Source organism: Anomaloglossus baeobatrachus, chromosome 6, assembly GCF_048569485.1.
Source record: "Anomaloglossus baeobatrachus isolate aAnoBae1 chromosome 6, aAnoBae1.hap1, whole genome shotgun sequence".
Taxonomy (NCBI): domain Eukaryota; kingdom Metazoa; phylum Chordata; class Amphibia; order Anura; family Aromobatidae; genus Anomaloglossus; species Anomaloglossus baeobatrachus.
The window spans coordinates 572,560,473-572,583,388 of record NC_134358.1 but is presented as its reverse complement, the minus strand read 5'-3'; the positions used below and the strand labels follow the sequence as shown (position 1 = coordinate 572,583,388).

Below are 22,916 nucleotides of genomic sequence, written 5' to 3'. Positions count from 1 at the left end.
TGTGGGGAGGAGGAGGACTTGTCTGTGTATATATACTGTATGTGGGGAGGAGGAGGACTTGTCTGTGTATATATACTGTATGTGGGGAGGAGGAGGACTTGTCTGTGTATATATACTGTATGTGGGGAGGAGGAGGACTTGTCTGTGTATATACTGTATGTGGGGGAGGAGGACTTGTCTGTGTATATACTGTATGTGGGGGAGGAGGACTTGTCTGTGTATATACTGTATGTGGGGAGGAGGAGGACTTGTCTGTGTATATATACTGTGTGTGGGGAGGAGGAGGACTTGTCTGTGTATATATACTGTGTGTGGGGAGGAGGAGGACTTGTCTGTGTGTGTATATACTGTATGTGGGGAGGAGGAGGACTTGTCTGTGTGTGTATATACTGTATGTGGGGAGGAGGAGGACTTGTCTGTGTATATATACTGTATGTGGGGAGGAGGAGGACTTGTCTGTGTATATCCTGTATGTGGGGAGGAGGAGGACTTGTCTGTGTATATATACTGTATGTGGGGAGGAGGAGGACTTGTCTGTGTATATATACTGTATGTGGGGGGGGGGAGGACTTGTCTGTGTATATATACTGTATGTGGGGGGGGGGAGGACTTGTCTGTGTGTATATGGTATATACTGTATGTGGGGAGGAGGAGGACTTGTCTGTGTATATATACTGTGTGTGGGGAGAGGAGGACTTGTCTGTGTATATATAGTATGTGGGGAGGAGGAGGAGGAGGACTTGTCTGTGTATATATACTGTGTGTGGGGGGAGGAGGACTTGTCTGTGTATATACTGTGTGTGGGGAGGAGGAGGACTTGTCTGTGTGTATATACTGTGTGTGGGGAGGAGGAGGACTTGTCTGTGTGTATATACTGTGTGTGGGGAGGAGGAGGACTTGTCTGTGTGTATATACTGTGTGTGGGGAGGAGGAGGACTTGTCTGTGTGTATATACTGTGTGTGGGGAGGAGGAGGACTTGTCTGTGTGTATATAGTGTGTGTGGGGAGGAGGAGGACTTGTCTGTGTGTATATAGTGTGTGTGGGGAGGAGGAGGACTTGTCTGTGTGTATATAGTGTGTGTGGGGAGGAGGAGGACTTGTCTGTGTATATATAGTGTGTGTGGGGAGGAGGAGGACTTGTCTGTGTATATACTGTGTGTGGGGAGGAGGAGGACTTGTCTGTGTATATATACTGTGTGTGGGGGGAGGAGGACTTGTCTGTGTATATATACTGTATGTGGGGAGGAGGAGGACTTGTCTGTGTATATACTGTATGTGGGGAGGAGGAGGACTTGTCTGTGTCTATACTGTATGTGGGGGGGGAGGACTTGTCTGTGTATATATACTGTATGTGGGGGGGGAGGACTTGTCTGTGTGTATATACTGTATGTGGGGAGGAGGAGGACTTGTCTGTGTATATATACTGTGTGTGGGGGGAGGAGGACTTGTCTGTGTATATATACTGTGTGTGGGGGGAGGAGGACTTGTCTGTGTATATATACTGTGTGTGGGGGGAGGAGGACTTGTCTGTGTATATATACTGTGTGTGGGGGGAGGAGGACTTGTCTGTGTATATATACTGTGTGTGGGGGGAGGAGGACTTGTCTGTGTATATATACTGTGTGTGGGGGGAGGAGGACTTGTCTGTGTATATATACTGTGTGTGGGGGGAGGAGGACTTGTCTGTGTATATATACTGTGTGTGGGGGGAGGAGGACTTGTCTGTGTATATATACTGTGTGTGGGGGGAGGAGGACTTGTCTGTGTATATATACTGTGTGTGGGGGGAGGAGGACTTGTCTGTGTATATATACTGTGTGTGGGGGGAGGAGGACTTGTCTGTGTATATATACTGTGTGTGGGGGGAGGAGGACTTGTCTGTGTATATATAGTGTGGGGGGAGGAGGACTTGTCTGTGTATATATAGTGTGGGGGAGGAGGAGGAGGACTTGTCTGTGTATATATAGTGTGTGGGGAGGAGGAGGAGGACTTGTCTGTGTATATATAGTGTGTGGGAGGAGGAGGAGGACTTGTCTGTGTATATATAGTGTGTGGGGAGGAGGAGGAGGAGGAGGAGGACTTGTCTGTGTATATATACTGTGTGTGGGGGGAGGAGGACTTGTCTGTGTATATATACTGTGTGTGGGGGGAGGAGGACTTGTCTGTATATACTGTGTGTGGGGAGGAGGAGGACTTGTCTGTATATACTGTGTGTGGGGAGGAGGAGGACTTGTCTGTATATACTGTGTGTGGGGAGGAGGAGGACTTGTCTGTATATACTGTGTGTGGGGAGGAGGAGGACTTGTCTGTATATACTGTGTGTGGGGAGGAGGAGGACTTGTCTGTGTATATACTGTGTGTGGGGGGAGGAGGACTTGTCTGTGTATATACTGTGTGTGGGGGGAGGAGGACTTGTCTGTGTATATACTGTGTGTGGGGGGAGGAGGACTTGTCTGTGTATATACTGTGTGTGGGGGGAGGAGGACTTGTCTGTGTATATACTGTGTGTGGGGAGGAGGAGGACTTGTCTGTGTATATACTGTGTGTGGGGAGGAGGAGGACTTGTCTGTGTATATATAGTGTGTGGGGAGGAGGAGGACTTGTCTGTGTGTATATACTGTATGTGGGGAGGAGGAGGACTTGTCTGTGTGTATATACTGTATGTGGGGAGGAGGAGGACTTGTCTGTGTGTATATACTGTATGTGGGGAGGAGGAGGACTTGTCTGTGTGTATATACTGTATGTGGGGAGGAGGAGGACTTGTCTGTGTGTATATACTGTATGTGGGGAGGAGGAGGACTTGTCTGTGTGTATATACTGTATGTGGGGAGGAGGAGGACTTGTCTGTGTGTATATACTGTATGTGGGGAGGAGGAGGACTTGTCTGTGTGTATATACTGTATGTGGGGAGGAGGAGGACTTGTCTGTGTGTATATACTGTATGTGGGGAGGAGGAGGACTTGTCTGTGTGTGTATATACTGTATGTGGGGGGAGGAGGACTTGTCTGTGTATATACTGTATGTGGGGAGGAGGAGGACTCGTCTGTATATACTATATGTGGGGAGGAGGAGGACTTGTCTGTATATGTATATAAATATACACTGTAGTGGTTCTAAGTACTTTCATATGTGAAGTTATGGACCATTCATATGATAATAAATTCCTACTTTCTTGGTTTCCAACCATTGGGACCAGGGCCAGATTATAGGCGGGGCAGACGGGGCTTCAGCCCAGGGGCCCCCACCACAAGAGCCTCTGAGGGGGCCCCCACCACCATCTGTGTGTCCGCCATTTTATTAATGTTGCAGTGGTTCAAGACCGCACTGTACCTTTTAAGGTATTTCAATCCCGGCCATCACTATACTGCAGACACGCCCACTGCACGCTGTGCGGGCTGCGTCTGCCGTCACTTGAGGATGACGTCACCGCGCTGCTGTTTCTTCCTGCCGTAGAGGAGCTTGTGGGAGGACCGGAGGTCTCAGTGGATCCCGGTAAGTATGAGGTCATTAATCATGGTGCCGGCCGGGCAGGAGGCTGCAGTGAGGAGGGAGCAGACGCCGCTGATAACACCAGACGGGATTCCATAGTGTCAGCGGCCACTCTGCTTTCAGTGTGAGATATTGCCGGAGTGTGAACTGCAGCAGATCAGGTCGGGCTGTCAGTGCCGGGTCATGAGGTCGGGCTGTCAGTGCCGGGTCATGAGGTCGGGCTGTCAGTGCCGGGTCATGAGGTCGGGCTGTCAGTGCCGGGTCATGAGGTCGGGCTGTCAGTGCCGGGTCATGAGGTCGGGCTGTCAGTGCCGGGTCATGAGGTCGGGCTGTCAGTGCCGGGTCATGAGGTCGGGCTGTCAGTGCCGGGTCATGAGGTCGGGCTGTCAGTGCCGGGTCATGAGGTCGGGCTGTCAGTGCCGGGTCATGAGGTCGGGCTGTCAGTGCCGGGTCATCGGCCTCATCCCTCCCCTGCAATAACCCACACTGATCTCCAGCACAGACATCACTACACAGATCCTGCACTGATCACATCTGAGCCTGCAGCACACATTACACTACAGTATATGGCCCATATTACATATAGAATTACATCCTGTCCTGTAGGCCCAGGTGTGATCAGTGCAGTACATTATATATCTGTGTACATGGTATACCACATCCAGTGTACAGAGTAGTGTGATATACTGTGTACATGGTATATCACATCCAGTGTACAGAGCAGTGTGACATACTGTGTACACACATCAGATGGTATATAATAATGTGTATATTCTATAACATCTGGTGTCTGTATCACAGTATATTGTGTACCAGTCATGTATTCTCCTGTACACTGTACAGGGGCGTACCTTTGTGGGGCATGCGTCATATTTGTCCTGCACAGCAATCAGGGGGGCACCATTAAAAAGTGTTAGGCAGCAGTATGGTGGGAGAATATTGTAAGTGGAGAAAAGTGTGAGGGGCATAGTATAGAGACTGGGTAGTGGGGGGGGGGGGGGGCGTTAGCAGTATAGAGAAGGGGCAGCATGGTGGCCAGTGTGAGGGCACAGTATGGAGGGCACAGTATGCTGAGAAGGGGGAATGTGAGACTGAGGTGCGGTATAGTGACTGTATAGTGAAGGAGGTAGGCAGTATAGAGAAGGGGCGGCATGGTGGCCAGTGTGAGGGCACAGTATGGAGGGCACAGGATGCTGAGGAGGGGGAATGTGAGAATAAGTTGCAGTATAGTGATTTTGGTACTGAGGGTGAGGGCAGTATAGAGAGGGGATAGCATGGTGGGCAGTGTGAGGGCACAGTATGGAGGGGGAGTGTGAGGAGGGGGCACAGTATAGACATTTGGAGGTATAGTGGGTACACAATGTAGAGGCCTGTGTGAAGAGGGGGCCCAGAACTGAAAGAAGAGGCCATGTACCATAAGAATGACATTGTGTGGGTCATTTTTTGCAGGGAGCGCAGTGAGGGGCAATTATTTATTCAGACACACAGCGTAGGTCATATATTTATATTTAGGAGCATTATAATCATTCTGCTATTTATTTTAAGGGCATAATGTCGAGATGTGCTGCAGAAGGCCCGGGAGGTCTGCAGAGAGGAGCTGTAGAAGACCCGGGAGGTCTGCAGAGAGGAGCTGTAGAAGACCCGGGAGGTCTGCAGAGAGGAGCTGTAGAAGGCCCGGGAGGTCTGCAGAGAGGAGCTGTAGAAGACCCGGGAGGTCTGCAGAGAGGAGCTGTAGAAGACCCGGGAGGTCTGCAGAGAGGAGCTGTAGAAGGCCCGGGAGGTCTGCAGAGAGGAGCTGTAGAAGGCCCGGGAGGTCTGCAGAGAGGAGCTGTAGAAGGCCCGGGAGGTCTGCAGAGAGGAGCTGTAGAAGACCCGGGAGGTCTGCAGAGAGGAGCTGTAGAAGACCCGGGAGGTCTGCAGAGAGGAGCTGTAGAAGGCCCGGGAGGTCTGCAGAGAGGAGCTGTAGAAGGCCCGGGAGGTCTGCAGAGAGGAGCTGTAGAAGGCCCGGGAGGTCTGCAGAGAGGAGCTGTAGAAGGCCGGGAGGTCTGCAGAGAGGAGCTGTAGAAGGCCCGGGAGGTCTGCAGAGAGGAGCTGTAGAAGGCCCGGGAGGTCTGCAGAGAGGAGCTGTAGAAGGCCCGGGAGGTCTGCAGAGAGGAGCTGTAGAAGGCCCGGGAGGTCTGCAGAGAGGAGCTGTAGAAGGCCCGGGAGGTCTGCAGAGAGGAGCTGTAGAAGGCCCGGGAGGTCTGCAGAGAGGAGCTGTAGAAGGCCCGGGAGGTCTGCAGAGAGGAGCTGTAGAAGACCCGGGAGGTCTGCAGAGAGGAGCTGTAGAAGACCCGGGAGGTCTGCAGAGAGGAGCTGTAGAAGGCCCGGGAGGTCTGCAGAGAGGAGCTGTGGAAGACCGGGAGGTCTGCAGAGAGGAGCTGTAGAAGGCCCGGGAGGTCTGCAGAGAGGAGCTGTAGAAGGCCCGGGAGGTCTGCAGAGAGGAGCTGTAGAAGACCCGGGAGGTCTGCAGAGAGGAGCTGTGGAAGACCCGGGAGGTCTGCAGAGAGGAGCTGTAGAAGGCCCGGGAGGTCTGCAGAGAGGAGCTGTAGAAGGCCCGGGAGGTCTGCAGAGAGGAGCTGTGGATGTGAAAAGTCATCATGACGTCTGGACAAGATGGAGAAGAAAGAATAAGATGACTCCGATCAGAGAAGATGTCACCTACAAGGTCCCTGGATGTAACTGTATGTGTGTGACACTCAATGCTTCTCATCAGGACTGTGGTTCCTGTATGGTCCAAAGTCTGATAAATACTGATAACTCCCAGCATTTTCTTACAATTGTTAAGGACATACTGGGAGTTGTTAATTCATGTGATACAAATGTATATGGGGATGTGACATTACAATATATTGTTGTAAATTTGGTACTGTAGTCATGTATTGGTGGTTCTGGTGATATATTCGTTTACTGATGAGGGTGCTAGTGATGTATTTTGGTACTGCTTTTGGTTCTGGTGCTGTACACTGTGTGCAGAATTATTAGGCAAGTTGTATTTTACAGGATTTTTTTTATTATTGATCAACAGCAATGTTCTCAATTAGCCCAAAAGACTCATAAATATCAAATCTTAATATTTTTGGCAGTTGGAGGGGTTTTTAGATTTGGCTTCTTAGGAGGATCTGTTTGTGCAGGTGACTATTACTGTGCAGAATTATTAGGCAACTTAATAAAAACCAAATATATTCCATCTCACTTGTTTATTTTCTCCAGGTAACCAATATAACTGCACAAAATTTAGAAATAAACATTTCTGACATGCAAAAACAAAACCCAAAAAATTAGTGACCAATATCGCCCCCTTTCTTTCTGATGACACTCGGCAGTGACCATCCATAGATTCTGTCATTGCTTGATCTGTTTACGATCCACATTGCGTGCAGCAGCCACCACAGCCTCCAGACACCACAGCCTCCAGACACTGCTCCCAGAGGTGCACTGTTTTCCCTCCCTGTAGATCTCACATTTTATGAGGGACCACAGGTTCTCTATGGGGTTCAGATCAGGTGAACAAGGGGGCCATGTCATTATTTTTTCATCTTTTAGACCTTTACTGGCCAGCCACGCTGTGGAGTAGTTGGATGCATGTGATGGAGCATTGTCCTGCATGAAAATCATGTTTTTCTTGAACGATACCGACTTTTTTCCTGTACCACTGCGTGAAGAAGTTGTCTTCCAGAAACCGGCAGTAGGTCTGGGAGTTGAGCTTCCTCCATCCTCAACCCGAAAAGGTCCCACAAGTTGATCTTTGATGATCCCAGCCCATACCAGTCCCCACCTCCACCTTGCTGGCGTCTGAGTCGGAGTGGAGCTCTCTGCCCTTTACTGATCCAGTCTCTGGCCCATCCATCTGCCCATCAAGAGTCACTCTCATTTCATCAGTCCATAAAACCTTTGAAAAATCAGTCTTAAGCTATTTCTTGGCCCAGTCTTGAGGTTTTATCTTCTGTTTCTTGGTCAGAGGTGGTGGTTTTCAGCCTTCCTTACCTTGGCCTGTCCCTGAGTATGGCACACCTTGTGCTTTTTGATAATCCAGTAACGTTGCAGCTCTGAAATATGGACAAACTGGTGGCAAATGGCATCTTGGCAGCTTCACGCTTGATTTTTCTCAATTCATGGGCAGTTATTTTGCGCCTTTTTTGCCCAGCGCTTCTTGCGACCCTGTTGGCTATTTGCCATGAAACGCTTGATTGTTCGGTGATCACGCTTCAAAAGTTTGGCAATTTCAAGACTGCTGCGTCCCTCTGCAAGACATCTCACAATATGGAATTGTCAGAGCCCGTCACATCTCTCTTCTGACCCATTCTGCCAAAGGAAAGGAAGTTGCCTAATAATTAAGCACCCCTTATATAGGGTGTTGATGTCATTACACCGCACCCCTCCTCATTACAGAGATGCACATTACCTGATTTACTTAATTGGTAGTTACCTCTCAGCCTATACAGCTTGGAGTAGGATGACATGTATAACAAGTATCATGTGATCACAATACTCATCTGCCTAATAATTCTACACACAGTGTATTTATGTACATTTTACTGATTCTGATCCTGCACACATGTAGCAAGCCATAATTTGTAAAATTACATGACTGCAAGGGTTTCTACATTATGTTAGTAGCATTAAAGGGGTTGTCCAGGTTTGTGATGAAAGTTTCTATGTGACTGCAGACTTCTGAATCCTCAGTGTGCACACTGCACACTGTCAGGACTCTCCGATGCCAGCAGTGAGAGCTTGAGGGCATGTAACTATTGAGTGAGGCTGCAGACGTCTAATTTGAATGTGGCCGGAAGTAAGCAAATCGCATACTTGCAGTCCCATGACTACTTGCTCATGGCACGGGAAAATCATGACAGTGTGCAGTCCGCAAGCTGTCAGAATTCAGAAGTCTGCAGTCATATAGGATAACAACAAATTTTCCTTGTCGACCTGGACAACCCCTTTAATAATAAAAGTAAGCCCCGTAGCATACCCAATCCAACAACCTGTAATATACTCAGTGTAAGGATTTAGCTCTGCTCGCTAATTCCAGAAGTGATCACATGACCACTTGCAGGTCATTTTAATACTTTGAATCACAATTTGCTTCTCTTCCTGCTTCTCTTTATGGGCTGTAGTATTTGACTGAACATTGAGAGAATTAGGAAGAGCAGCTCATCGGCACGTGGCAAGTGTGAAATTGGCATATGAGCGGTCACATGACAACTACTCAAACCGCATAAGCCATGTATAGGAGGGGGCGCCAAACTGACCTCCTACTCCATGGACAGGAAAACCTAGATCCACCTCTGATACAGTGTATGGCATACCGTGCACAGACATCAGCTGCTATGTACTACTCCGGAGGTAATACAATAGAGAGCACATTAGTATTTTTAGCAACCATTGCTGCCAGTGAGAACTTTCCCTTTCTGTATTTTTACTAGTCCTTCACTGTCTTAACATTGGGATCAATAAAAAAATGTATCTTTCTGTGTATAAGTGTAAATCTGAATGTGGCAGAACAGGATAAGATCCGTGCTCAGTGGCTTTATTTCTAAATGCTTCAGTTCGTGTGCTACTGTTATGGCTAAAAATGTTAACGTTATGGGGCCCCCACCAGATTTTCTGCCAAGGGGCCCCCACCAACCTTAATCTGGCCCTGATTGGGACCTTCAGCAATCCAAATATCCAGATTATGTAGAAGCCTATCTGATTGTAGAGGAGGCCGGGCCCAGAGGAGGGATAAGGGCAGAGGCCGGGCCGGGAGGGGGGAGCAAGGGCAGAGGCCGGGCCGGGAGGGGGGAGCAAGGGCAGAGGCCGGGCCCGGAGGGGGGACATCTGTTTTTACTAACTATTTTCAGTTGCCATGATGAATCATTCTGGAGGATCTTTCTCTGGATTGTGCTCGTCTTTTCTTTTGCCCATTAGACATTAGGAATATATTATCTCAATTATTTCCATTCTTTCAAAGGGGTGTGTCTCTATAACACTGACAGCTGATTGGTCAGTGCAGAAACTGACTCCGACCTTGTTACACCTCACAGTAATTATCAGGAGGAAGAATCGAGGAACGGAGCAGCGCAGAGCAACAAGGAAAGAGGCTGCAGAAGGATTATATTATGGGTAATGCAGGGAGTGACTGAAGCCGATGTGTCCGGAGAGCGATGGAAGCTTTCTATCTCTGATCATCTAGAACATTCCATGTGACGGCTCATTTTTGTTGGTGACTTTTCCATTATTTCTTTCACAGCTCAGAAATCTGGGTAAAGATCTGAGAAATATTAATTCTGCAGATATAATGGATAAAGAAGAAAGTGCTGTTGGTGGTGGTGATCAGTGCACAGAGGAGGATCCTGCAGGTAACCGCCCCGGTGAGGAGTCACCACTATATAAAGCAGAGAAGAGTCACGCTCTCCTCGTTCTCTGGACCGGACAGTTCTGGGCCGGAGAGTCCCTTGTTCAGATAAATACAGATGATATCTGGTGATAATGTGATAGCGCTATATGTGATAACACCGCTGTGCTCCTATAATATGGAGGTGAAATAGGATTATGTGCCCGGGGCCGATATCTTCATCTGCTGTCTCTACTGATGAGGAAGGATTGTCCCAGTTTAGGCCTTATTCACACACTGCGGTTTTACCCACGTTTTTTTTGTGATTTTGCTGCAGAAATTTCTGCAGATAATGCTTGTAACCTTTCTGCAGACATTCCCCAGCAAAACCTATGGAAAAAAAATTGCTGTGCGCACACTGCTTTTTTTTTTTTTCTCAAGAACATTCTTTCTCTAGAAATCCATGAGAAAAGGAATGTGCATGTCACTTCTTTTCTGCAGGTACCTGCGGTATTTGTCATAGATAATGGTAAAAAAAATGCAGGGACCAACCTGTGGAAAAAGTGCACCAAAAACGCACAAAACCGCATGCGGTTTTCGGTGCGGTATTGGTGCGGTTTTTGACCGCAAGTGCGGTAATCTTTCAGACTCAAGAAATTTCTTGAGAATAATATTTTTTCTAGTGTGAACATAGCCTTAGAGACTTTGTCCCCTTTAACTGCTATTAGGCTCCTATCAGTTTACTGTACAGAGCACAGAATATGGAGACACACCCAAATTACAGGATGTTTGGAGGATGGATGGGTCAGTATGATTGTCCCCAAAGACCAGGAGGAAGAGCCCAAGATGATAAATTATTATTATTATTATCATCATTGAAGTTTGGAGCCTTGCCCTTGCAGGCTTACAGTCTACAAGATAATTGGGAGGAGACAGTAGGTTGGGGGCTTGTAGCAGCTCGGATGGTGGTGATGTTGGGGGAGACCTCCAGGGGGTCTCTCTCAGGGTCTCAGAGGAGGATTCCAAATCCGAACTGCGCAGATGAATCAGGAGAAATGACAACACAGAGTCATGTCTCTATCCGGGAGAAGCTCTATGCTCTTCTGACCCTTGTATTCAAAACATAGCATATATATAGCTTACTCAATACATCCACATTATCTATTAACAAACCAGGGCATAGTTCATTCCTTGTCTGAACAGTCTTAAGCTAGGGTCACACGTAGCGACGCAGCAGCGATCACGATGACGATCTGACCTTATCAGGATCGCTGCTGCGTTGTTACATGGTCACTGGTGAGCTGTCAAACAGGCAAATCTCACCAGTGACCAGCCAGCAGCGACGCATGGAAGCGATGCTGCGCTTGGTAACTAAGGTAAATATCGGGTAACCAAGGAAAGTACTGCTCTTGGTTACCCGATATTTACCTTGGTTACCAGCGCACACCGCTTAGTGCTGGCTACCTGCACTCCTAGCCAGAGTACACATCGGGTTAATAAGCAAACCGCTTTGCTTATAGTTACCCGATGTGTAGTCTGGCTACATGTGCAGGGAGCAGGAGCCGGCACGGACAGCGTGAGAGCAGCGGACGCTGGTAACGAAGGTAAATATCAGGTAACCAAGGAAAGCACTTCTCTTGGTTACCCGATATTTACCTCGGTTACCAGCGCACACCGCTTAGCGCTGGCTCCCTGCACTCCTAGCCAGAGTACACATCAGGTTAATTACCCGATGTGTACTCCAGCTACGTGTGCAGGGAGCCGGCACTGACAGCGGCGGACGCTGGTAACGAAGGTAAATATCGAGTAACCAAGGAAAGGGCTTCCCTTGGTTACCCGATATTTACCTTGGTTACAGCTTATTGCAGGCTGCTAGAAGCAGTCTCCCTGCTCCCTGCACATTCAGTTTGTCGCTCTCGCTGTCACACACAGCGATGTGTGCTTCACAGCGGGAGAGCAACGAGCAAAAAATGAACCAAGGACATTCAGCAACGAGCGGCAACCTCACAGCAGGGGCCATGTGGTTGCTGGATGTCACACACAGTGACGTCGCTGCTACGTCACAGAAAATGGCGACTTTGCAGCGACGTCGTTGTCGTCGTCACTGTGTGTGACACCACCTTTAGCAACATTCGTTAACAACACATTCAAGTGTGTTTAGACATAGATGAGTTTATGAATAGAACAATGTCAGTTACTTATTTGAAACTACAGATAAACATTCCTCTATGAATAGAAGAATGCTAGTTACCCATCTGAAACCACAGATAAGTATCTCTTCCATTCATGAATGTCAGTTACTTATTCATGAACTAAAACTTATTCTACTTTAGCCCTGAGCATAATTTGTTTTACATTCCGTTAATATTTCAATTAGGTATATATGGAGAAGCAATACATAAAGCATTCAAAGGACAGATCATCTTATTTTACTGGACAAACGATTCGTAGCCTAGGCCTTCACAGTGAGACGGCAGCTCCGCTGGTCATGATGTGGCAGTGGGGTCATTGCAGGCTTTTGCTGTTCTGAAGAGATGGGTTTTCAAGTTGCATCTGAAAGCTTTGAATGTGGCGGAAAATTAAATGTGTTGGGGTCAGAATTCGAGAGGACGGGGGATACTCAAAAGACGTTTTTAAGGTGATTGGGTGAGGAATGTACAAGTGTGGAAGAGAGAAGAGGGCTGGTGATGACGTGATGGGAGATATCGAGAGATTAGTATAGAGATGAATGGCATAAAAAATAAAATCAATTGTTGACCTGCTATTAATGTAATCATTGTTGCTCCCAAAGATCACCGTACAGCATGGCTCACATTTATCCTGCGCTCTATGCTGAGCGTTTACACCAGGATTATGTGTAAGTCTCTGAAATGTGTGATTCAGATGGAATCTTCCCTATAATGAGGCAGATGGAGGCACCTTCGACTCAGTCTGTCCTATAATCTGGTGGTGTCCGTCTTTCAAAGGTGCATAAAAGCGCAGTCCACCACAGCTTTGTTCACTTCTGAAAAGGACAATACTGAACAGAGGCCGGACAGAGTCCTGAGTAACTCTGCTTCTCATTATAGTGAATGGATTCCTCTTGGGGTGTCATCTGAATCATGCCATTCAGAGACTAAAGGCCGCTTTACACGCTACAATATATCTTGTGATGTGTCGGCGGGGTCATGTCGTAAGTGACGCACATCCAGCATCATTAGTTACATTGTAGCATGTGAAACCTCCGTGCGATTGAACGTTAAAACGTTCATCACATGCACGTCGTTCAATTCCTAAAGATTGAACGTCAGATTGTTCATCCTACCTGGGGTAGCGCACATCGCAGTGTGTGACACCCCGGGAACGATGAACAGATCTTACCTGCGTCCCGCGGCTCCCGGCCGGCTATGCGGAAGGAGGTGGGTGGGATGTTTACGTCCCGCTCATCTCCGCCCCTCCGCTTCTATTGGCTGGCTGCCGCGTGACGCCGAACGTCCCTCCCACTCCAGGAAGTGGACGTTCACCGCCTACATCGAGGTCGTATGGACGGGTAAGTACGTGTGACGGGGGGTTACTCGTTTGTGCGACACGGTAAACAAATTGAACGTGCCGCACATACGATGTGGGCGGTTACGATTGCATACGATATCGTATGCGAAATCGTAACGTGTAAAGCAGGCTTTAGATGAAAACCCTGATGTAAGTGCTCAGTGTAAAGTACGGGATAAATTTGATCATAAATATTTTGTAAAATATGCACACAAATTTACACTCGGCAACATCCATTGCTGCTTGTTTCTGGAAAACACCCATGTAGTCAAAATTGTCGCTACACCTGTAGATAAATTGTGAGGTGGAATTTCCAAAACAGGGTCACTTGAGGGGGATTCTGCTGTTCTGGCAATTAGGGGCTCTGTATATGGAGTCTGCAAACTATTGTACCAAAATGTGTACTCCAAGAGTCCAATATCGCTCCTTCCCTCCTGAGTCTCCCCTTGTGGCTAAGCAGTACTGTACAGCCACATATAGGGCATTGCCTCGTTCAGCAGAAATTGTGCGACACATTTTGGTGCTATTTTTACCCATTTTCCTGTGTAAAAATGTAAAATCTGGGGATAAATTTGGTAAAAATGTAATTATATTTTCATCGCCGTCCAATGGTATAAAATTCTATGGCACACCTATAGTGTCAATATGATCACATCACTGCACCTCCTAGATGAATTGAGAGTTGTAGTTTGTATGATGGGGTCACTCTCGGGAGGTTCTGCTGTTCTGGTTCCTCAGGGGCTCTGCCAATGTGACATGGTGACCCCCAAACCATCCCAGGAGAATCTGCACTCCAATATGGCGCTCCTTCCCCTCTGAGCTTTGCACTGTGCCTCAAAAGTCGTTTTCAACCACATATGGTTATACAATTCTGTGAATCGCCCGAGGGTTACAAAGGCTCATGGATCCCCTAGTTTAATTCCTCGAGAAATGTAGTCTCCAGAAATGGGGTTACATGGCGATTTCTGCTGCATGTAATAGTGATAAGGGAATGTGCTCACCTTATGGAGTTGTGTGTCACACAAACTGATTCAAAGCCGAAGCAGATGAGGAACAAGAGAGATGAGGAGCTATTACTGCGCTGCTGAAGATATGACCTCAATCCAAGGAAGGTTGAATGAAGGTGGTTTTATTCTACGCGTTTCGAAGTGTCTCCCCACTTCTTCATCACTAGCCACAAATAGTGATGGATTTCATGACGAAGTGGCGAGACACTTCAAAACGCGTAGAATAAGACCACCTTCATTCAATCTTCCTTGGATTTAGGTGATATCTTCAGCAGCGCAGTAATAGCTCCACATCTCTTTTGTTTCTGAGGAGAATTATTGTGACCTCAGAAGATATAAATCATCTCCTCGGCTGACTGAGCACAAGGGAGATGATTTATTTCTTCTGATGTTACAGCCTTTCTCCTTGGCTCACAAAGATACTTGACTGGAATAGATAGTGAATTCTATGTAACATTTGAAGACCCCTGATGTGCCTAAACAGTGAAGCTCCCCCACAAGTGACCCTATTTTGTAAAGTAGACCCCCCTCAAGGAATTTATCTAGGTGTTTAGTGAGTACCTTAAACCCCCAGGTGCTGCACAGAATTTGACAGTGTGGAGCTGCAAAAATGAAAAAATACATTTTTACCACAAAAATATTACTTCAACCCCAAATCTTTTATTTTCATAAGGATAACAGGAGAAAATGGAAAATACAATATGTTTAATTTCTCCTGAGTTTGCCAATTGTTATGGTTATCTCCCTGTTGTTGGAGACTGGTGACAGCCTTTAGACTGGAGCCTCTTATCTCTATCTGGCTCTCTACATTTAAATGTGGTTTTGCTTCCTTTAGTATTGAAATGGTTAATGTCATCTTTGCTGCTAGGAGCTTTTCCAGCGGTCCCTAGCTGAGTGATTCAGCTGCAGTAGCTTTGTAGTCACGCCCTTCAGGTTTATGTAGACGTGTTACCCAGCAATCCTTGCTGAAGATACAAATCCATTGATATACTGGCCCTCTTGGTGAAAGGAGCTGTGTTGGAGCGTTTCAGAAGCCGGATTTATCATTTTGTGTTGCAGTTTCTCCACTATTTGTGTCTTCTCTACAATCTTGTCTTATTAGTGCAGTGGTGGGTTTAATGAACCTCACCTGTCTATCATTAGTCAGGGAATCTATAGGGTTTCTCAGGGTGCTGCTCGGCGACAGCTGCAGAGACTGTATAGGGACAGCTACAGGTGAGGTTAGGCGGTGTCCATTTACCCTCTCACTAGCGCCAGGGCCAACCATTGTTGTTGTTTTCCCTGGTGTACCCCCCCCCACTTGTTTATGGTGTTTTTTTTTTTGTTGGGCGTCAGGCGCCTTTTGGGCTGAACGCCCCCTCCACGCTTGTAGTGACATTCTCTTTAGCCCGACATTTTTTTCCTGTGTCACTATGGCTCAGGCTGCAGCGCTTGTACAAGTAATACAGACCTTGTCTCAGGAGTTCTCGGAAATGCAGTTTCAGATTGTGCAGCAACTGCAACAAATTGCGGGGTTTCTGGTCTCTGCGCATGCCCAGGCGCAACCAGAACCCAAGATAGCCCTCCTGGATAAGGTTTCTGGTGGGAGGGATAAGTTTACCACCTTCAGGGAGGCCTGCAAGTTATATTTAAGGCTCCGCCCTCTTGCGTCTAGGAGTGAGGAACAGCGGGTGGGGATTGTTGTCTCCCTGTTGCAGGGAGATCCCCAGTCCTCTGCCTTCTGTCTGCCTATAAACTCCCAGGCATTAAGTTCGGTAAATGCAGTTTTCACGGCTTTGGTCTTGGTGTACAGAGACCTTGAAGACGTCACGCTTGCGGAGTCTAAACTCAAAAGGCTCCAGTAGGGGACACTGCCTGTAGAGGAGTATTGCGCAGAGTTCTGGAGGTGGGTCACTGACACCCAGTGGAATGACCCAGTGCTTAGAAGTCATTTTTGTCAGGGGTTGTCAGGTAGGCTTAGGGGCTCTCTGGTGCAATACTCGTCGTTGGAGGCCACCATGACCCTTGCTATCAGAGTGGATTGACGCATCTTGGAGAGACCCTCTGGTTTAAGCCAACGAACCCATGTGGCTGTGGGGGAGCCTACTCTCAGACAAAGTCGCTTGTGGTTCATTGTGGGTCTGGGTCCTGCTTCTTCTGTCAGGATAAGGGTCATTAAGGCCCTGTGCGCAGTAGGAAAATGATTTTCCTTAAGTAAAATTTGTAGAGTTCCGCACCTGCGGCAAAAACGCACCCAACATACGCATTCGGTTTAGTGCAGATTTGCCGCAGTTTTGCCTGTGGTTCTGTCCCTGCAGTTTTTAATCATTATATTCAATGGCAAAACCGCAGGTACCTGCAGAAAAGAAGTGACATGCAAGTGCATGAAATTCTGCCGCAAAAACCCGTAGGTAAAAAAAAAACGCAGTGTGCGCACGGCATTTTGATTTTTTTTCATAGATTTTTCTGGGGAAGGACTGCATAAAGATTATGAACATTTTCTGCAGCAAAAACCGCGGCAAAAAAACGCAGTGTGCGCACAGGGCCTAAAGGAGCCTGTCCAGCAAGACCTAAGCTAAATCCATCTGGCAATAAGCCGCATCCTCCTGGTCGATTGGGGGATACGACCAGGCCGTGTACATCTCAATCAGTTCACCATAAGGCCGGGGCCACACGGGGGACTACTGCAATGCTCGCATGACACTCGGCTCACAGTGGGAGCAGAGTGTCACTGCGATTGAGGGCTGATCTTGCGATCAGACCATGCCTGCGGGGGGCGGGCCAGCACTGAGGAGGGGCGGGCTAGCGCTGTGGAAAAGAGGGAGGGATTTATCTCTCTCTCCTCCATTGCCAGCCAATTTCATTCTCGCTCTGCACTCGCAGTACACCGGTGTACTGCGAATGCAGTGCGTTTTTTGTTTTGTTTTTTTTTCCTCTCGCCCGCATCGACTTTAATGGGTGCGAGAGAAACAAGGATCGCATTGCACCAGCAGCATGCTGTGACTGTTTTCTCGGTCTGATTAGGGCTGAGAAAATAATCGCTCATGGATGCTGGCACATAGGCTAAATTTGGTCCGAGTGGAATGCGATGTTTGATCGCATTCCACTTGCTCCGATTTTCATGCCGTGTGTCTTAGACCTTACAGCAGAGGTGGTTATAGGTGGACAAACTGAGACTATCTCTGCTCTGCCTGTGTGCTACTATCTGTGCGGTACTCCATAAAAGCCCACCACACTGTCCACCAGTAATGACCACCAAAGTGTCAAAAAAAGGTAAGGGTGCGCTACCCCTACCTCAGTGGAAGAGTAGGCCTCACTGCAGCCCCAGGAGAGGTGATCGGGGAAGGGTAGCTGTTCTCACCAAGTGTGCAGTACCGGACTGTAAGATGTTTAATGGATGGAGAGACTCCTGTTGTTGGTTTGGCCAGTTTTTTTTGTTTCCTCTACTACCCAGTGCATGCGTCCAGACCTGTGTAATAATGACTTTGTATGGGTGTCCACTAAGAACATCAGGTGCATGTGTGTCTGGTGCTCTAGGTTCAAGGTTTGTCGGTCCCTTTAGGGTAACTAACATTCTTAATCCTATGGCTGAACGGCTGGAGCTAACCCCAGCACTTAATACTCATGACTAGTGTTGAGCGGACCCGGACCGGAAAAATCCGGATCTGCGCGGCTTGAGCGGCAGATCCTAGTCCCACCTGGACGCGGGATTCCGGGTGCACATTCCTGATTCGGGATTATAGTTTTGGGTTTTTTTTTGTTCTCTCTCTCTCTCGTCCCGGATTCCGCATGGGATCTCGGACTTCCATGTCAACCCGACACTGATCCGCCGGACCATCCGCTCAACTCTACTCATGACATAGTCCACAGGTCCTTGCTCCAGGCCTCCTAATGGTAACCGGAGGGACATGTTCACATTTGAAGTGGACGATATGACCAGTCTTGAGAGTCTGGATGCCTCTTGTTAAAGGGTTTATACTGTCACTGTCATCTCCCTGCGTTTGGAGACTAGTGACAGCTTTAGGACTGGAGCCTTTCATCTCCATCTATCTCTCTCTCTACATTTAAATGTGGTTTTGTTTTCTTTAGTACTGAAACTGTTAATGTAATTTTTTTTTCTGCTAGGAGCTTTTCCAGAGGCCCCTAATCAGTACTACTACTGATAGTAGAGGTACTGCAGTAGTTTTGTAATCACACCCTTTAGTTTTATATAGAGGTGTTACCCAGAAATCCTTGCTGAAGATACAAATCCATTTGTATACTGGCCCCCTTGGTGGAAGGAGCTCTGTTGGAACGTTCCAGAAGCCATATTTATCATTTTGTGTTGCAGTTTTTTTCCCTGTTTGTCTACCCTACCCTCTTGTCTTATTAGTGCAGTGGTGGGTTTAGTGAACCTCCCCGATCTCTCACTAGTCGGGGCACCTATAGGTTTTCCATGATATCTGGGTGCTGCTCGGCAACAGTTGCTGAGACTGTATAGCGACTGGCTAGGAGAGTAGGGACAGCTACAGGTGAGAATAGGAGCTGTCCATCTACCCTCTCAGTAGCGCCATTGCCCACCATTGTTATTGTGTCGTCGTCCCCTTGTTTGTGGTGGTGTTTTAGTGTTTTTTTTTCCATTGTGTGTCAGACGCCTTGTGGTCTGAAAGCCCCCACAACTCTTGTAGCGTGACACGATTACCCCATATGTGGTTGAAAACTAGTTTTGAGGCTGAGGCACAGTACAAAGTGAAGGGAAGGGGCGCCATATTGGAGAGCAGATTTAGTTGGAATGGTTTGCTGGTGCCATGTTACATTGGCAGAGCCCCTGAGGATCCAGAACAGCTGAAACCCCCTAGTGACAAACTGCGCCCCTCAATAAATTCATCCAGGGGGTTCGGTGAGCATATTGACACCACAGGTGTGTCACAAATTGTTATATTATTAGGCGGTGAGCAAAAAGTAATTACATTTTTATCACTAAAATGTTGTTTTAACCGCAGATTTCCAATTTTCACAAGGGAACAGGTGAAAAAAAGCCCCATAATTTGTTACACAATTTCTCCTGAGCGTGGCGATACCACACGTGTCTGTACAGTAGTTTGGCCACACGACAGGGCTTCTGAGGGAAGGAGCGCCATTTGAATAGTTTGCGGACTCCATTTGCAGAGCCCCTAAATGCCAGAACTGAAGAAATAAAAAAAAAATTAGGGTACATTGGTGCTCTAGGTGTATGTTGAGAGGGATAAGGGCACTGACACAGATTAAAGAAGATTAAATACACTATTTAGATGATATACAAATATCTGAATTAAAATGAAGTAAGGTGGTGCCTGAAGGTAGTAGGCAGGGTCCGCGTAGTGCCTGTGCTAGCCGGGCGGCGGGGTGCTTCGATAGTCATGGCAGCCATTGCCTTCGGGCAGCAGCGCAGCATGAGTTAGTGTTTTGCACCTCAGCCGCTGATCTAATAAAGAGAAAGGGTTGCTGGGACTTGTGGTGCGGGACACTTACTTTCAGGCCATAGGCCAGGACTATCTTTCGCTTCTTCTGGGCCATTCCCAGCTGCTGACCACAGCAGGCCCCAGTGTCCCCAAACACCACACATAGACTGGATTCTTCTTAAAGGGAACCTGTCACTAGAATTTTCGCTATGAAACTAAAAGAATCCCCTTCTGCAGCTCCTGGGCTGCATTCTAGAAAGGTTCCTCTTGCTAATGGCCCCCCTTTCAGACCTAAATAAACACTTTATAAAATCTTACCTTAAGCTATGCTAATGAGCTTTTATGGCCACGGGGGCGGGACTGTATTTCTTCCGTTATTCCCTCTCCTGCCGCTGTTCGCCGTCCCCCAGTGTTGATTGACATAGATGAGGCCACCGCCCACATCTTCCACAGTGCTCCTGAAGTCTCGCGCATGCCCAGTGGCACTATTGCAGGACTGAGCAGTGTTCAAATCGCCACCGCTGGTGATCTTATTGCGCAGGCGCGAGATTATGGGCAGGTACTTGGATGACGTTGGTGATGACAATGTCATCACCAGCGTCATCCAAGTACCCGCCCATAATCTCGCGCCTGCGCAATAAGATAACCGGCAGTGGCGATTTGAAAAGTGCTGTCCAGCGATAGTTCCACTGCGCATGCGCGAGATTTTGGGCGCCTACTTGGATGACCCTGGTGATGACAATGTCATCACCAATGTCATCCAAGTACCTGCCCATAATCTCGCGCCTGCGCAATAGGATCATCAGCGGTGGCGATTTGAACACTGCTCAGTCCCGCGATAGTTCCACTGGGCATGCGCGAGACTTCAGGAGCACTGTGGAAGATGTGGGCGGTGGCCTCATCTATGTCAATCAACACTGGAGGACGGCGTACATCGGCAGGAGAGGGAATAACGGAAGAAATACAGTCCCGCCCCCGTGGCCATAAAAGCTCATTATAAAATCTTACCTTTTGCTATGCTAAAGTGTTTATTTAGGTCTGAAAGGGGGGCCAGTAGCAAGAGGAACTTTTCTAGAATGCAGCCCAGGAGCTGCAGAAGGGGAGGCTTTTAGTTCCATAGCGAAAATTCTAGTGACGGGTTCCCTTTAACCATAAATTTCTCTTTACTGAACAATTTCACATACAGTTTCTGATCTCCCAGCGGCGGGCACTTCCTTCAGTAATTACAGGGGACATCATCATCATTACACTTGACCTTTCCAACATCCGCTCCAGTACTTCACTGTGGCTGTTGCCGTTAGCAACCGGAGCGGCCTTAAATTTACCGGCCAGCCACGTCCCTGGCACTCTGTTCCTAGAGACCCTCCTCCTTCCTCTCATCTTCATCAATCGAGCAGAGTCATATAGTCCACACGGAGGTCCATCTCCCACCCACAGGAATAGCTATAAGCCGTGACAGGGGTCCCTGGGGACAGCTATCTTCTGTCCCGGTTTGTCAGGACCTACGCCTACTCCTGAGGAGCCCAGTGACCTTTAGCCTGGAGAGGGGAATTGTTGGGTTTACACCACGGGGCAGCCACCATCCAGGCTGTCTGGACTTCACCCTTTTCGGACGTGTTTCAATCAGCCCACCTCTTCATCAGGGCCCCACGTGTCCGGTGCTGGGATATGACCCAGAGGGTCCAAATTCTTCTCCTTTGGGCTTCACCTCACTCCTCCCACAGGTGTGGTATCTCTGTCTGCTTCTCTGGGGGACTCTTCTGTCATTTCCTGTATTCCTAAGTTGTTTGGTTTTTTTTGGTTTTTTTTTTACTATGCTCCTCTTTGCCATTAGCTCTCTCTAGCCTAAGAGCACCAATGGAAGTAGCTTACCCCATGTGGCCATCTATTGGTCTCACACAGAATATAATGCATAAACCCAGAGCATTACATTACACTTTATACATAATGGATTTGCAGCTCTGGGGTGGGCTGAGCCCTGTGACCCCTTACGCCTGTCAGAAATGGGTAAATACTACCGTGCTGCCTATATAGAGAGTGTATAGTGTATTGTATTGCGTAAAGTGAAGCACCTTGTAAGTGGACGGTGCACAACAAGAGAAACTGGGGTGGATCTGTGGAGCTCTAGAGGCAGGGCCAGCGTCAGCACCTGGGAAAGTGCCGGGGCTTTGGACCGCCAGTAGAGGCTCCACTCAGCAGGGACCAGTGGTGTACCGCCAATGGTGGCAGGCCACGCTACTGATTTGGGGCCCGTGAGTCAGCGCTGGCACCGGGTCCCCCACCAGTTGCCGATTATAATTGAAAGCAATGGTGAGAAATGGAGCGCAGCACTCCCTCTCTCATCATCCTCCCGCTGTGTCGGCTTTCTGACGCGTCAGCACAGTGGAGCGCAATGAAATCATTATTGTGTGCTATGCTGAGATGTGCAGAGCGGCACAACAGTGGACACGCTGAGGGAACCGGGGCAGCGGCAGAAGGAAGAGAAGGGAGTATGTATTTAATCACGGTGGCAAGAGGACTCTGGGTGCATTATACTATTTGGGGGCTGCATAATGCAACATGGGGGCTGATTAATGCTATATGGAAGAATATGAGGCTACATTATACTATTTGGAGGAATATGGTGGCTGCATACTACTATACCCTCCAGACTTGTATGTCCCCCCCACCCCAGTGCTTTATACCCACAGTAGTGAAGGAATGAAGACCTCGCATCACCTCTTGTAGGTGCTCAGGAGAAAAATAAACAGTCATTAGAGGCTAACTCCGGCACAATACCGATTTCCCATAAACCAAAAAGTAGAACAGAGTAGTTGGATGACAAAATCCTTTTCTTTTATTTTATTTTGTGAGTGCAAAATGTGAAAAACGGTGCTGTACAATTGTCCGCCAGGTGTCAACGTTTCGGCTAACAAGCCTTCATCAGGTAGGACAGGCTTGACTTACACTGGGATGGCAACCTGGTAAATATGTAGGGTGGCTGCAAGAGTGCAGTGCCCTCCGTATGGAGATAGCCTATATCGAATCTGTAAGATCCCTGGGTAATGTCGGCGTATGGGATCAGATCCTAAAAAATGTGTGGATCATGGTGGGGAAGTCTCAGTGGTTGTATATACCTCTTACTGGGGTATCTAGATG

At 48.0% G+C, this 22,916-nt stretch overlaps 1 protein-coding gene across 1 annotated transcript in view; it reads left to right on the top strand.

The window, feature by feature from the left end:
* LOC142243991 (uncharacterized) overlaps positions 1 to 22,916 on the top strand; it is a 265,484-nt gene that overhangs the window by 225,006 nt on the left and 17,562 nt on the right. The window contains 2 exon segments of the mRNA XM_075316176.1: positions 9,524 to 9,633; positions 9,761 to 9,869. Coding sequence (XP_075172291.1) covers positions 9,524 to 9,633; positions 9,761 to 9,869 — 219 coding nt within the window.